General features: G+C 17.5%; 4 protein-coding genes and 1 non-coding gene across 5 annotated transcripts, besides 24 other annotated features; 3 read left to right on the forward strand and 2 right to left on the reverse strand. All coding sequences in view use genetic code 6, as the record gives it.

The window, feature by feature from the left end:
• Positions 1 to 821: 821 nt before the first annotated feature.
• Positions 822 to 926: a microsatellite.
• Positions 927 to 1067: 141 nt separating this feature from the next.
• IMG5_108670 (hypothetical protein) lies at positions 1068 to 2308 on the reverse strand. Its single transcript, XM_004034912.1, has one exon. It carries the CDS (start codon positions 2289 to 2291, stop codon positions 1143 to 1145), a length of 1149 nt encoding a protein of 382 aa, XP_004034960.1. The 5' UTR covers positions 2292 to 2308; the 3' UTR covers positions 1068 to 1142.
• Positions 2309 to 3600: 1292 nt separating this feature from the next.
• Positions 3601 to 4853, reverse strand: IMG5_108680 (U5 snRNP specific WD repeat protein, putative; the record flags this gene model as incomplete). The annotated part of the gene is made up of 3 exons (XM_004034913.1): positions 3601 to 3774; positions 3832 to 3898; positions 4027 to 4853. 3 exons carry the CDS (start codon positions 4851 to 4853, stop codon positions 3676 to 3678), a joined length of 993 nt encoding a protein of 330 aa, XP_004034961.1. The 3' UTR covers positions 3601 to 3675.
• Positions 3914 to 4025: a microsatellite.
• Positions 3927 to 4025: a microsatellite.
• Positions 4854 to 6176: 1323 nt separating the features above from the next.
• Positions 6177 to 6230: a microsatellite.
• Positions 6231 to 7120: 890 nt separating this feature from the next.
• Positions 7121 to 7167: a microsatellite.
• A 108-nt stretch (positions 7168 to 7275) lies between these two features.
• IMG5_108686 (hypothetical protein) lies at positions 7276 to 10333 on the forward strand (the record flags this gene model as incomplete). Its single annotated transcript, XM_004034914.1, has 5 exons — positions 7276 to 7994; positions 8096 to 8794; positions 9230 to 9343; positions 9458 to 10240; positions 10299 to 10333. 3 exons carry the CDS (start codon positions 7276 to 7278, stop codon positions 9282 to 9284), a joined length of 1473 nt encoding a protein of 490 aa, XP_004034962.1. The 3' UTR covers positions 9285 to 9343; positions 9458 to 10240; positions 10299 to 10333.
• Positions 8016 to 8088: a microsatellite.
• Positions 8028 to 8109: a microsatellite.
• Positions 8066 to 8102: a microsatellite.
• Positions 8066 to 8110: a microsatellite.
• Positions 8850 to 8886: a microsatellite.
• Positions 8886 to 8927: a microsatellite.
• Positions 9395 to 9420: a microsatellite.
• Positions 9395 to 9446: a microsatellite.
• Positions 10334 to 10575: 242 nt separating the features above from the next.
• Positions 10576 to 10642: a microsatellite.
• Positions 10576 to 10651: a microsatellite.
• Positions 10611 to 10651: a microsatellite.
• Positions 10652 to 11612: 961 nt separating this feature from the next.
• Positions 11613 to 11698: a microsatellite.
• A 609-nt stretch (positions 11699 to 12307) lies between these two features.
• On the forward strand, positions 12308 to 12380 carry IMG5_108700. Its single transcript has one exon. It is a non-coding gene; the product is annotated as a tRNA-Glu (tRNA).
• Positions 12381 to 12403: 23 nt separating this feature from the next.
• Positions 12404 to 12463: a microsatellite.
• Positions 12424 to 12494: a microsatellite.
• Positions 12495 to 12781: 287 nt separating this feature from the next.
• IMG5_108690 lies at positions 12782 to 16075 on the forward strand (the record flags this gene model as incomplete). The annotated part of the gene is made up of 9 exons (XM_004034915.1): positions 12782 to 13009; positions 13080 to 13176; positions 13389 to 13559; positions 13654 to 13785; positions 13844 to 14135; positions 14197 to 14325; positions 14378 to 14516; positions 14582 to 14621; positions 16053 to 16075. The coding sequence occupies 9 exons, from the start codon at positions 12782 to 12784 to the stop codon at positions 16073 to 16075; spliced, it is 1251 nt and encodes a 416-aa protein (XP_004034963.1).
• Positions 13197 to 13256: a microsatellite.
• Positions 13213 to 13254: a microsatellite.
• Positions 13253 to 13316: a microsatellite.
• Positions 13582 to 13630: a microsatellite.
• Positions 15468 to 15575: a microsatellite.
• Positions 16076 to 16376: the final 301 nt, after the last annotated feature.

The raw sequence follows: 16376 nt of genomic DNA on the forward strand, positions 1-16376 counted from the left end.
GGCTTTAGTGTTCTAAAGAAATCAGGAATTTATTTTTCTGGAAGTTCATTTCCTTCTGAAGGAGCATATCTTTTTATTTCTATATGTCCAATTTTTCTATTACTACATTAAGTGAGCATATATTCCATTAATTTAAGTATACATATCTTTATATCTGCCTGTAGGTGAAAATCTGATACCTACATTATCTTTTCCTAAAATTTTAATTGCATCATCTAATATTTTTATTAAAAAACGGCATCTTTTTTCTTTTCTATACTTTTTCTATATTAATAATTTCTGTTGTTCGTTTCATCTTCTGAAAATTCATCTTAAAGACATCCATTAGCCGCATGTAGTTAAACTCAGTTAAAAAATCAATTTGTTTAGCCGATTTTAATTTGCTTTGGAATTCTTTTCCGACTTTTTCCATTTCTTTGGATATATTTTTTTTTGGAAAAGGATATAGTGTTATTTAATAAAGATTATTTTGTATATTTTTGCACTTTTAGAAATGGTTATGGGGGAATTCACCATATAATTACTTTCACTAATGAAAATTTGATTGTAAATTTTTCCACCTTTATTGTGAATAAATTTTTCTTTTTATTTTTTCTCCAAATTGACATATGAAATAATTATATATAAACGAAATATGACAGAACATTCAGTTATTATTAAATTAAAAAATGCACTTTTGAAATAATATTTACCCTCTTTATCTCTATTTATGGGGTGGGGAGATGGGAAAAACGGCTTTTTAGTTCTATGATTTCCATTTTATAGGGAGTTAGGAGAGTGTAAAGGGATTTTGAAATTGTAACAAATGAATAGATTTATGTTTGTTTTTTTTAATTAAATTATTTATATTATGTATTTACTTTTTTTATATTTATTGTTCTTTTTTATTATATTATTTATATTTATTTTTTTCTTTTCTTTTATTTTGTTTTATTTAGATATATAAGAAATTAAAAATTTATTAAAATAAGTTTTTTATTAATTATTGAATTTATAAAAAAAAAAAAAAAAATATTTTTTTTATTTTATAAAAAACATAATATTTTTTTTTTAATATTTTGTAAAATAAAAAAGAAAAATATATTTTTTTTATATAAAAAACTAAATAAAAAATTGAATAAATAAATATAAAAAACAAACAATCACTAAGTTTAATGAGTTTCCCAATCAGTATATCCTTTTTCTCCTCCTGTAAAGAAAGTACTATAGTCATAATTTTAATTAATTTCCCAATTATTTTCAATTCGGGCCGGTAAATCCGGATTATTAATTGCATATCTTGCAAATGACACCAAATCTCCAACATTATCCATTATTAATTGTTTGGCTTCCTCTAAAGAAATCGATTCATTTAAAATATAAGTTGTATTTTTAATAAAAGGCTTTAGTGTTCTAAAAAAATCAGGAATTTATTTTTCTGGAAGTTCTTTTCCTTCCGAAGTTTTTTCTGAAGGAGCATGTCTTTTTAATTCTATATGTCCAATTTTTCTATTACTACATTAAGTGAGCATATATTCCATTAATTTAAGTGGATTACTATCATACATATCATTATATCTACCTGTAGGTGAAAATCTGATACCTACATTATCTTTTCCTAAAATTTTAATTGCATCATCTAATACTTCCAGTACAAAACGGCATCTATTTTCTATACTGCCTCCATATTAATCACTTCTATTGTTTGAACCATCTCTCAAGAATTCATCTAAAAGATATCCATTAGCCGCGTGTATTTAGACGCCATCAAAACCGGCTTGTTTAGCCAATTTAAATGCATTTTGGAATTCTTTTCTGACTTATTGGATATCTTCGACAGTCATTTCTTTAGGTACTGGATATGGAGTTTTGAAATATGGATGGTTTTCATTTATTGCTATAGGTGATGGTCCTATGGGAGATTCTCCGTTTAATTGCTCTTTCATTGTGGATCTGCCACTATGGAAAATTTATATGTAAATTTTACCATTTTTCTCGTGAACAGCTTTAACGACTTTCTTCCAACCTTCCATATGAGATTAATTATATATGCAAGCGCAACCAGGAAAAGCATTAGATAAGGGTGATATTGCAGAACATTCAGTAAATATTAAACCAAAAGATGCCCTTTAGGAATAATATTTCGCTATTAGATCACTAGCAATACCATCTGCAGGGTTAGCACGACAACGAGTCATAGCAGCCATTACTATACGGTTTTTTAAAGGAACATTAACTAGTTTATAAGGTGAAATTAGAGGATTTTTGACGTTGATTCCATCATTGACGATATTAGAGTTTCCGCAGCCCATTTTTTTTTTAATTTTTTAAATTTATAATTTTGATATAATTATGTTTTGCTTTTTTTATATATAAATATGTATTGGATTTTTTTAAATTTTGAATGTTTTTTGTTTTATTTCGTTTTTTTTTTCTGGATTCGTTCTAGATTTTTATAGGAAAAATATTAAATCATTCATATATTGTCATTTTTTATTAATAAGCGTTAATTTAATAACATTTTTTTTGTTTTTCTTTTATTATTTAATTTATAAATTAAATTATTTTTTTATCTATATATTTTTTTATTTTTTTTTCAAATAATAAAATAAAATTGATAAAAAAGGTTTTAATCAAAAGAGTGTCAATTATATAAAAATATATTCTTATTCTTATATTAAAAATAACTATATATATTTATTTCATTGTTTATAATGTATAATTTAAGTTTTTTATTTATAAAATATGAAAATAATACTTGGTAATTTATGTTTTTTAATAATTAAAATAATATAATATACATATATAAATTAAAATTATAAAATATAAATTAAGTTATTTATTTCAAAATAAATTAATTTGCTATTTTTTCGATTAAAATTTTTACATTTTATTTAATGAATTTTAGTTAAAAAGAAAATACTCTCATATTTTTTTTTATTAATAAAGCATAGTCTTTTTTTTAAACTATTAGTGTATATTTAAAATATTTATTTTTATATTTTTAATCAAGATTATGATATTTATTTTCTTTATAATATAAAATATAAGAATTCAAAAAAAAAAAATTCTATAAAAAAAAATATTTTTTTAAATATGTAGCATTTTTTTTTTTAATTATTTAATATTTAAATTTTAAATAGTCAATAAAATCAAATTATAATAAAATGATATTTAAAATGATATTATTAAGATTTAAAAATATTAAAATGCGAATTAAAATTCAAAATAATTCATTCCTCTTAGTAATTTTTTACCCCATTAATAAAAAAAATACTTAATGGTTTGATTATCATGTATTATTTATAAAAAATAATAATTTACTTGTATATAAGTTTAGAGGGATTGGGATTTAAGAATTTAGTAAATTTTATTTTGATCTATAAATTTAACTATTTTATAAAATAATTTTCTTTTTTTAATAAAAAATTAAATAATGAACTTTCAATTATAAAGCCTTAAAAAATATAAATTTTTAAAATTTATAGTAAAGTAAATAGTTAATTATCATTTAAATAAATATTAAAAGAAACGATGATTTCAAAGTAAATAAAATATAATTTATTATTTTTTTTCCTCATTATTTTATATTTTTTTTTTTAGTTTTTTTAAATTTCTATTATAAAAATTTAAAAGTAATTAAAATGAAAATTGTTAATATAAATATAAAATTATTTTCATTTAAAAAAAAAAAAATCAAAAATTATATTAAGGTATTTCTCCTATAACTACAGTTTTATCACTTGAAGCAGTAGCAATTAAATTATCAGTAGGACTATATTACACATCATTTACCTATTTTTTTTAAAAAAGAACATCATTTATATTTAAAAATAAAGAAAAAAATATTACAGAACCATTATGTCCTCCTAGTCTATGTATTATTTATTTAGTTGTAGTATCCCATATATACAAATACCTATATAAAAAAGTTTATATAAACAATAATATGTATATATAAATATATATATATATATATATATATATATATATATATATATATATAAATATAGATATATATATATATAAATATATATATATATATACTTATCTGCCGATCCAGCAGAGCACATATCCCCATCAGGGCTCCAGGAAACTCTAAGTAAATTTTTTTCATGTGAATGTCTATTTCCTTAATAAATTTTGACACATCTATTAGTCGTGACATGTGGTCTAATATCAAAACATCTAACAGTTTGATCCATAGAATTTGATAAAAGATAACTTCCATCATGACTTAAGCAAATTCCTGTGACTGTATCTGTGTGTCCATAAAGTGTATAATCTATAATCTTTTTTCTCAAATCAAAAACTTTAATTTCATTATCGATTCCGGCAATAAAAATCTTATCTGAAGGATCGTTAAAAGATACTGAAGTGACTGGAACTTTACTCGAATAAGTTTAGGCGGAAGTTTTTTATCTTAAATCCCATAATTTAACATTCCCATCGTCACTACCAGAAATCAAAGAATCAGGGCCTCTTCTTGCTGAATGGCAAGTGTTTACGAACGCTGTATGTTCTTTTAATTTTTTAATACTTTTCATTTATTCGAAATCCCATATTATTAAGGATTTATCAGCAGATGCGGAATATAAGCGGGTGCCATCCGTTGAAAAATTTAAATCTAAAATAACATTTGAATGATTTTTTAAAACACCAAAATTATTGCAATTATTATATACATCCCATAAAAATATTTGTTTATCAAATCCTGCACTTACTAAATAATTACCACAAGGGGAAAATTTTACGCATAGGACTTCAGCTCCATGACCAGTCAATTGTGCTGTTTGTGCGAAAAATTTTGGTCTGTTTTAGATTTGATGGTCTTGTGAATTATTCCTTTCAGGAATTATCATTATTTGGTTCATTTTTTTTGGTTTTGGTTTTTTTTTTTTTTTTGTGTCTAGTTCTAAATAATGATATTTTTTTTATTTGATTAAAAATTATAAAATAAGAATGAAAAAAAATCATTAATAATAAATAAATTATTGTTTAAATAAGAAACATATTTAACTAAGAAAATAAATAAAACTAAAATATATATTTTTTCTTTTAATTATATAAATATAAACCTAAAACACAAAAAAGAAAAAAAACATATAAAAATAGGAAATAAATAAATAATGATCTCCGAATAAATTATTAAATCATTAAAATATAGCAATATCTTATTTATTAAACTTAAACTCGAATTCAAATTATTCAAAAAGATAAAGAAATACTGATAAAAACTTCATAATTTTAGATTCTACTATAAACAAGTTAACAAAACAAATAAATCATATATAAGAAATTTAACGCAAACAGATTATTAAAAGTAAAAACCTCGCCTAATAAATCATTAATAAACTCCTTTAAAATAAATAAAGCATCAAATTAACTATTTCAATTTATTATTTAAAGATAACTAATATATATTATTAATTATAAATTTAGAATTCATTAAAAAACAATAAATCATAAAATAATTAACAAAAAAGGATATCTTAAAACAAGTAATAAGTTGAAAAAAAAAATTTTAACATATAAAGGTAGAAAATCTTTAAAATCATTAGAAAATTCAGACCTTTTTTAAAAAGTAGCTAAGATGCCTGAGATGTTTATTTAAAAAATGTTAAAGTAATCTATGGTTTAAAGTTTTAACAATTTAAAAGTTTTCAAGAAATTTTAAGAAAAGATTTTTTGAAGCCTTAAATTTCCACTTAATAATATGACTAAACAGGACATAAAAAATAATATTTAGGCTAATATTTTCTACTGAAATTGAACTTTATAAATAAACATAATATTTATTTAAGTTTTTTAAATTACTTTTTTTTTTTATTATTTATTAGTCCTCTTAACAAAATTTAGCTTATTTTAAGATTTAATTTTAGTTTTTATTTTAATAATTGAATAAATATTTTATTATATTGCCTTTTTTATTTTATTTTCAATAAAAAATTATTTTTTTTAATTCTTAATATTTTTATTTTTTATAATTATTTTTCTTAAATTCGTCTTATTTATTTCTAAAAACTAAATCAAAAAATAAGGGTATAATCCATTTTTTTTATTATCTTTATTTTTTATATATCAAGCGTTTTAATAAAAAAATAAATACAAGAAAAATTAAAATAAAGTAATATACCAAATTATTAAATAAGTCTTTAATTTAATAAATTTTTTAATTTAAGTCATAATTATATTTGAATTATTTATTTTTTAAATTATTCTTATTTTAAATTCTTTTTTGTTTAATTTATAATTAAAATTAAAAATATATATAGAAAAAAACATAACAAATACTATTTTATTTAGTTATAACATGTTATTATTATTTTAATTCTTTATCTTTTACATTTTACTTTTTAAAATATTATATATATTTTTATATATTAAATTATTTTCCCAATCTAAATCTACTTTAGTGTATTTAATAATTTTAGTAAAATTAATTTTTCTTAATTAATTTAGTTTTTTAATTTTAAATTAATGAAAAAAATGTCATTTTTTTATTAAATTAAACATAATAAAATAAAAAGCTTTTTTTTATAATTTTTTAGATTCCTAAAAGACCTTACTTTTGTTATATTTATTTTTCTTTTTTAAGGGAAATTTTATTTAATTTTTAAATTAAATATAATTTGAATACCAATATATTTATAAATTTATTTGATTTTATTAATTTTTTATGTTTTATAAAATTTCAGATGAATATATTACTTTTATTTTATGTTTAAATATTACAAAAAAAAAAGAAATTAAATACTTTTTATATATTTATTTATCATATAAGAGCTTTTAAAGGAAAAAATCAGATGAATAACATATTTTTTAATAATTTTTTGAATATTATATGGAATATTGATGGATTTATTCATTTATCAATTTAATATTGTTTTTAATTTTTTTGATTATAATTTTATATTTATTTAAATTATATTGCATTTTATAAATCTTATAATTTTTTTAAATAATTTTTATTTATCTTTTGTTTAATTATCAACTTAAAAATATAAATGTATATTTTTTTTATATAAAATAATATTAAATATAATATATAATTTAGTTTTTTTATATATATTAAAATATATAAGATTATTATTATTAATACAGTATATATATAAAACGTATAAATTTATATGCATATAATTAATTATTTCTATTTTTTTTCTAATTTTTCTATTTTTATTCTTATTAAGATAAATGTAAATAAATAAATATAGACATTTTTTTATATTTAATATAAATTAAAAAAATATAAATTTTTATTTAATATGATATTAAATAATTTATATAAAAAAAAAAATGTAAATATATAATTATAAAAAATTTTAATTTTTAGATTTTCTACTTTGTATTTTCTTAATTTTTAATTCAATTAGAGATATATACATAATAAGAAAGCTAGGCTCTAAATAAATTCAATAAAAATTTTTAAGTTCTGAAAATCTAAATTAATTAATAACTTTTATACTCCTTTTTATAACTAAATATCATTATGAGGGATTTAAATTAAGTGTTATATTAATTTTATTATCATTTACAAACCTTTAATGGTTAAAATATGTACAATATTAATATATATCTTTCTGTATATCTTACGGACTACTTTTAATTTCACTTTTATATGTACTATACAAATTGCCTATTTATCACTTTCCAGAACCTTTAGGTAGCTATCAAATAGGATTAAAGTAAATGGCCATAAGGGATAAATTCCATACAAAAGTATCGGTATATTACCCTTGTATTTTTAACGAAAAAAGTAAAAAATATACAAAATGGTGTCAAACAGAAAATTATTAAAGAAGTATGCATGAAAGTATGAAATATTTTCCTTTGGTACTTCCTTGGTTGATTTTTAAGATAATGACTGATTTTGTATAAAAAGTTTATGTAAAAAATAGCCCTAATGCAAAAATAATTCAATAAGAAAAAAAATTCAAAGTAATAATTTTTAGTCATGGATTAGCAGGACATAGATAATCTTACTCAATTTTTACTAATGATTTAGCGTCAAAAGGGTAAATAAAATAAATATTTAAATATTATATATATATATATATATATATATATATATATATATATATATATGTATATATTTTTATATATATATATTTTTTAGATATATAGTTTTTAGTCCTGATCATTATGAAGATATAAGTCCTTAAGAGCTTATTAATGCTATAAAAAATAAGAACGATAATAATATGAATATAGTAAAATAAATTAGAAACTAATAATTAAATGATAGACAATAGTAAATAGCATAGCTCATTAAAGTAATTAAAAATAAATAATAAATGGAAGAACTTTTTGAGTCTAGAATTTCTCTTGATGTTGAAAATATTGTCCTTATGGGTCACTCTTTTGGAGGTGTTACAGCTACTTAATCGGCTTTTTTAGATAAAGAAATAAAGGCTGTTATTGGGTTGGATCCTTGGCTTTACCCATAAGATGATTAATTATTAGATTTGAAATATAAAAATCCTATTTTGTATATTAATACTGAATCTTTTGCAATCAAAAATCCATAATATTAACTAATTTAGAAATGCTAGTAAATATATTAAGCAGCAGGAGATTCTTAAAATAATAAAATTATTGGGTTCTTAAAAAATAGTGATCATGTAAGCATGACGGATATTTGTTTTATTATCCCCTAAGAAAGTGTTTTGATTTAAATGATAAGATAAACTGAAAATTTAGTCGAAATCACATAATAAACTAGAATTTTGGTTAGTCTTTTTTTAGAAAAAATGGTTTTTGGGAATTAAAGTAAGGAACAAGTACTTAATGAATATGAAAAAAATTGTGTTGAAATGTTAAATATAAAAAATTCGTTTTAATTATATGATTTTAATAAATGATATAATTATTATATTTATTTATATATATATATATTAATATATATATTATAAATTAAATTTTTTTATATATGAAATGTTTTTTATAAAAATTAAAAAAATATACACATAATATTTAAAGATTGATTTTATTTATAACTATTTATATTAATTTTCATTAAATTTTTTATTATTAATTTTTTATAAAATATATATAAAAAATAATTAATGTAAGAAGAATATGCTCTTAATACAGCAAAATATCGTTGGTTTAAAACTTAAGAAATATATGACATATTGAAAAATCCAATTAAGAATATTATAGTAGATTAACTTCCTAATAAACCAGAAAATGGAAGCTTATTTATAATAAATATTAAGAATGCAAAAAAAGTAATTTGTATAAATTAAAGGTATATAAAAATATATATGTGTAGAGATGGAAGCATGATGGACATTTTTATTTGAGGAGAAAATAATAAGGCTTTAGAAGTGATCATGAAAATTTAAAAATAGGAGGATAAAATGTAAATTATTATAATATTTAATTTTAAAAAATATTAAATAAAAAAAAATACATATATATATATAATATATATATATATAATAACTATTATTATTATATATATACAATTAAAAAGGTTATTTCATGCTTTTATTCTTATATTATTTAAAATGATTTATAAGATGATATAATAATGAATAGAAGAATATATAAGTTATAAAGTGAAAATATATAATTTTATTTAGTGCATTATTTAAAAGATTCAATAAAATAAAATTTAATTGAATAAAAAAATTAAATTCAAAATATACAGGAAGAAAACTAGAATATACAATTTTAGCATGATAATTTAAATTAATTTAATAATCAATATTCTGAATTTTTTGTGAATAATGATAATTATAAAAATAATAATTAAATGAGTTCTGTAAATTAATAATAGTTCAATGATAATTTTTATCCTTAATATTCTGAAAATTAGCATTAAAATTAATAATAGTAAATTTAGCAAAAAAAGATTTCTAATTATTACGAAAATTCAATTAATTATTCTAATAATTCTCAAAAAACAGAAAACTCATATATAAATTTACACCAAAGAATACAAGAATTAGAACATAGGTTATATAAATTAGAATTTGATAAAAAATAGAATAGGAGTCTACTTAAATTCCTTTGGATAAAAAATTTGAAAAACAAGAAGAAATTTCCGATTCTACAGTAGAATAACAGAATAAAATAAGAATTACTGAATATTCCCCTGAATGGGATTATGTTAAGGGAGGAAGTAAATTTGTCCTTTGTTTTTGGCCAGATTTAAGTTTTTTGCCTAAATCAGATTTAAAAAAATTCTAAGTTTGCTTTGGAGAATTGAAAGTTTAAGCTCAATGTATTTAACCTGGTGTTATAAAATGTTTTGGTAATATATATATTAATTTATTAAATTATATTAATAATTTCTTATTATTTAAAAAAAGTTCCTGCTCATAAAGATGGTCTTATTAAATTATAAGTACTTTTTTAAGGATAAAGAATAGATGATGTTTACGATAAACCTTCCTTTTTTGAGTTTAGAAATATAGAAAAATAAAAAAAGAAAAAAAAAAGGCTATTTATAATTCTAATGATGAATTTTATAGTATTTAAAATAAATAATTAATTTTTTGTATATTTTTAAAAAATTAAAAATAATATATAGAAAGTGAATTTAAAGTTAGGATAGTTGATAAATTAAATACTTTATAAGATTTTATTAATTAATAAAATACAGGAGATTAATAAAATACAGGAAATTAATAAAATAATGAAAATTAATAAAATAAATAAAATTGTTTAAGCAATAATGTTAAATTTATAGAAACTGTAAAAATTATAAATAAATTAAAAGATAATATTGATAATTTAACTAATAAATAATTAGACTTAATATTATAAGATGTAAAAAATAAATAGAATAATAAAAATAATAAATTATTTAATTTTTTTATAGATTCTAGAAATAGCTGAAAATCATCTTAAAAAATAAGAAATTTAAAAATGGTTAGATTAAATAGATGATAATGGTTATGGTTTAATTCATTACATAATTATTTTAGGCTTTGATTCAACAATAAATATAATTAATAAATATGAGTGTAATTTGAATTTATATTCTAAAAATTAAATAACACCTTTATAATTGTCAATAGCTTTAAATCAAGAAGTATATTATTAGTTTACTTGTTTATAATTTTTGTTTAAAAAAAGAAAATTGTATCAATATTAATATAGTATGCATCTTAAGATAATTAAAAAGGAAATTAATAGTTAAATGATTTATAAAAAGAATAGATAGACAAGAAAATATTCGATAATATATTTAATTTGAATGCTATATATTAAGTTTTTATTTCGTTTTTTTATTTTAAAAAAATAAAAAAAATTGTATAATAAATAGAGTCGAAATTTTCTAGATTTATTGGTAAGAGAAGTTACATTGCATGATTCTATAAAAAATAGTAGTGTAACTGATCATATTAGTTGGAATGATTAAGATTGTTAAGAAGATAATTATTTAGATTTAAGCGATTTATGCAAAAATAACTTTCTTAGTTAGAAAAATTAACAGTTTGATGAAGATTTATTTTAAAATGAATTAGATGGATCCGGTTCTGAGGAAGAGGATAAAAAAGAAAAAGCAAATAAAAAACATAAATATTTGAGAAATTATTCTGATAAATAAAAGCCTTTATAATTTAAATGTTAAGATTAAATACCTATAGATGGTTTTTTTTTTAAAATATATTTTTTACATATAAATATATATATATATATATATATATATATATATATATATATATATATATATATATATATATGTATATATATATATATATATTAATAAAGAAAAAGATGAACTTTTGTATTAAAGCTAAAATTATCAATGTAGAATTAAAACTATTCAAAAAAATGTCAGATGCTGGTTATTGAGAAGACAATATTTAGATATAAAATATGCAACTAAAACACTATAAAATTGTAATAATAATAAATATTTCATATATTTTATTCATTTATAAATAGATATAAGATAAAAAATTGCTTAGAAACATATAAAACCTGATTGTAAAAGTATGATTAAAAATAAATTGATTGGATGGTTAAATGCTAATAATGTAAATCATTGAATTTTTATTTTATTTTTATTGCTATTATTACTTTCATTTCAAAAAATTTTAAAAAAATAAATATACATAAGTATAATATTATATTTTTTAAAATAAAAGTTAAATTTTTTTAAACATATTTTTTTTATAAAAAAATATATATTTAACATTGAAAAAAAATTAATATTTAAAAAAATAAAATAATACATATTTATTAAAATTAAATATATAATATAAAAATATCTTCTAAAAATGAATTTTTTTTAACATATTAAATATATTCTATTTTCTTATTACTTTTTTACAAATATATGTTTCAAGTTATGAATGTTACTATAGTTTCCCCAATAGTCTAGCTGGTTAGGATACAAGGTTTTCACCCTTGAGACCCGGGTTCAAGTCCCGGTTGGGGAATAATTTTTTTAATTATATTTTATATATTAATTAATTATAATAAAAATAAATTAATAAAAATTAAATATTATATAAATTAAATAATTAATTATAATGTAATATATTATTAATTAACTTATATATTTTTAGAAATAAAAAATTTTTTGGTTGATAAATTAAAAAAAAAGAATATATTATATTATATATATAATTTTTTTCAATAAATTAATATTGGAAAAAAAATTAATATAGGCGAAATATAAAAAAAATATATATATAATTATATATATTTTTAATTTATATATATTATACTATAAAAAATAGTATGAATATATTAATTTCGAGAAAAGAATTAAAACTTTTTCCTTGTTCTGAGTTAGGATAAAAATATATTGACCGTGTTTCAGTTAGTCAAGGGACTTATGGGTTTTTTTATAAAAATAATTTATTTTCATTTAAATTATAAATATTTAACTTCTTTTTCTTATGAAATAAATATATAAAAAACTAAAAATTAATTTTTAAATATTTAAAATTTATTAAATCCATTTTATTCATAAATTATTCATAGTGAAGTTTACAAAGCCTACTCCAAAATCGATCAAAAATACGTAGCTTTAAAAAAAATAAAAAAGGAACGAAAAGAAGGGGTAAAAATTGAAACATTAATATTATTTTAATTATTTATACATTTTGTTTTTTGTTTTTTGTTTTATTTAGTTTCCAGTTACTGCCCTAAGAGAAATCAAAATATTAAGACGCCTTAATCATCCTAATATAATAAAATTACTCGATATATCAACAGAGTAGCAAAGAAGTAAATTATTATTTTAAAAAAAATTATTATAATAAATTATTATAATAAATTTATTAATTTATTATAAGTAAATCATTATATATATATATATATATATATATATATATATATATATATATATATATATATATATATATATAATTTTTTTTCTAAATAAAATTTAAATTATATATTTTTTTCTTTTTATTTATATATATACATATTTTTTTTAGATTATGGTGAATAAACTTATTTAGTTTTTGAATATTGCGAACATGACCTTGAGGGATTATTGTCTAGCAATATATAATTTACTTTGCCTTAGGTTAAAAATATTATGTATTAAATATTACTTGGACTATAAGAAATACATAAATAAAATATTATACATCGTGATATAAAAAGTAATAATAATTATTATTTTTAATATATATATATATATATATATATATATATATATATATATATATATATAAATTAAAATTAATTTAAATAAAGCCGATAATATACTTTGTACTAATAAAGGAGAATTTAAAATTGCTGATTTTGGTTTATCAAAAATAAATGTAAATGCTCCTTTAACATAAAGAATTTAGTGTATTCCTTATAGATCTCCAGAAGCAATATTTGGTAAAAATTATATATAAAATTTTTATTTAAAAAAAAAAAAAAAATTAAACAAAAAAAGAGGCAAAAAAATATACATCAAAAGTTGATATATGGTCTTTAGGAATAATACTTTATTAATTATTATTCCGTAACTAATGCAAAAGAAAGACATTATTCTATGGTGATGGTTATGTCTAATAGGCTAAATAATATTTTAGCTTTTTGGGAAACCCAGAATTAGTTTGGTCTGAATAAAGTAAGAAAAGCTTAATGATGATGAAATATGATGAAATAATGAGTAAAATAAGCCCTGAAGAAAAGGCTAAATATAGAGATTGTTTACTTGATTTCCTTAAAGATATTAAACCGAAGTATACACTATCAATTTATTTGTTTATTTTAATAAAATAAATGTTTTTTTAACTTATTAAGTACTGATGTTTATGCATTAGACTTGCTTATTAAAATGCTTGTACTTGATCCAGAAAAAAGATTCTCAGTAGAAGATTGCTTAAATCATTAATTTTTTATGTAAGAACCTTTTATGGCAAGAAATAATGAGTAGCTATTTTTATATATAAATATTTATATTTATTTTTATATTTTTATATAGAATGCCCTCTATTAAAGATGGTAATGAATATCATAATAAAAAATATAAAGAATAAGGTGTATAATAAATTTCAAATTAAGTTGGTAAAAACTTCAAAAACATGAACTACAATTAAATTAATAACAATATCAGGCCTAATGTAAACATTAAAATTTATATTAATAATTTAAATAATATTATTAAAAGTAAAATAATTATAATTAGTAAAACACTAATGTAAATAAAAATATATCTAAATAACAAAGTAATCAAAAACATATATAAATGAATTAACTATTATTTTAAAATAAATATTTTTATATAAGATTAAAAAATTAATTAATAAAATTAATAATTAAACTATTAACAATATAATAAAAACATAAACAATATTTAAAATAACCATAAAAATAATTAATTCAATAATAAAAACTTTTATATGAATTAAAAATAAGAAATTAAAATAAATTGCAAAAATGAACAAAATATTCATAATTTTTATAATAAACTTGCTCCTATAAACAATGATTAATAATTTGATTAAAACAGCAAAAGCACTAACTTTTAATCTGAATCTAATTAAATATTAAAAAATGATTAAAAATAAACATAGTAATTTTAATAAAAAAAAAACGAACTAATTAATGTCAAAAGAAAAAATGTATATAATGAAAAAGAGTATTCTAGTAAAATAGAAAATTAATAAAAACAAATAAAAACTAGTAATGGATAATTCTATTAAAAAAACAAATACAGTGTAAATCCACTAGTAATTGAAATGTAAATTAATATAAATAATAAAGATTAAAATACTATATAATCAATTTAACCAATTTAAAGTTAATAATAAGTACAAGCAATAAAATAAAATACAAATAATAATATATTTATAAATAATAATATATACTAACAATAATAACAATATAAGGATATTAAATAGTAATAAAAATATAAAAATAAATTATTTTATCTATAAAACGTTGGAAGAGGTGAATATTCGCCATATTCTCCAAATTTATAAGAATAAAAAATATTTTAAAATGAAATAAGTTAAAACATTTATATGTAAAAAATAACAAATGATTAATATAATGATAAAAATTATTATTATTAATAAAATAACAATAGTAATAATAGTAATACTAATAATAGTAATACTAATAATAATAATAATAATAATAATAATAATAATAATAATAATAATAATAATAGTAATAATTATTATTATAATTACTAAAATTAAATACAAAATGAATATTTAAGTCCTGTTAAGTTTATAAATAAAAATAATTTAACTATTAAATAATTTGATATTTATGATGAATAATCAGACTCATTGTTCAGTGAAATTAAATAAGATGATGATCCTGTTATTTTACAGAATAATAATATCAAAAATAATCTTAATTAAAATTATTTACAAATAAATTCTTTGAATTTATAATAAAACTTGTACCGCAAAATTTCAATTGGATAATCCTAAAATGATTCTTTTAATATCCTAAAAAGAAAAGATAGTTGTAATTTATATAATTCACCTGGATATATTAGTAGTCCTCTATTTAATTTTGAAGGCTACAATATTTAATCAGTGGATTAAAATTTTAATCTTTTTTAAGGTAAAAATCAAATTAATTATTTTATTTAAATAAAAAAAATATTACAAATAAAATAATTTATTTTAAAATTAAAATAGGGGATACAAATAATTTCAAATGAATATAAATTAATATAATAAATCTTTAAAATTATAAAAAGTTGCTTAAAAATATAAAAAAATAATTCATAAAAAATATATATTTAAAATTTTTAAAGTAAAAATTTATAATATTAATACAAATACTATTTATTTTAATTTATATATTGTATATATTAATTTTTGAATTTTCAAAATTAATCTAAACAAATTAATTTAAGTTATTAGTAATTAATTATTTATAAATATATTTAAATAATTAAAATCTAAATATAGTTTTATTATTATTTTGCATTATACGATTTATAAAACTTATAAATCATA

This window comes from Ichthyophthirius multifiliis, assembly GCF_000220395.1.
Source record: "Ichthyophthirius multifiliis unplaced genomic scaffold scaff_1120509250893, whole genome shotgun sequence".
Taxonomy (NCBI): domain Eukaryota; phylum Ciliophora; class Oligohymenophorea; order Hymenostomatida; genus Ichthyophthirius; species Ichthyophthirius multifiliis.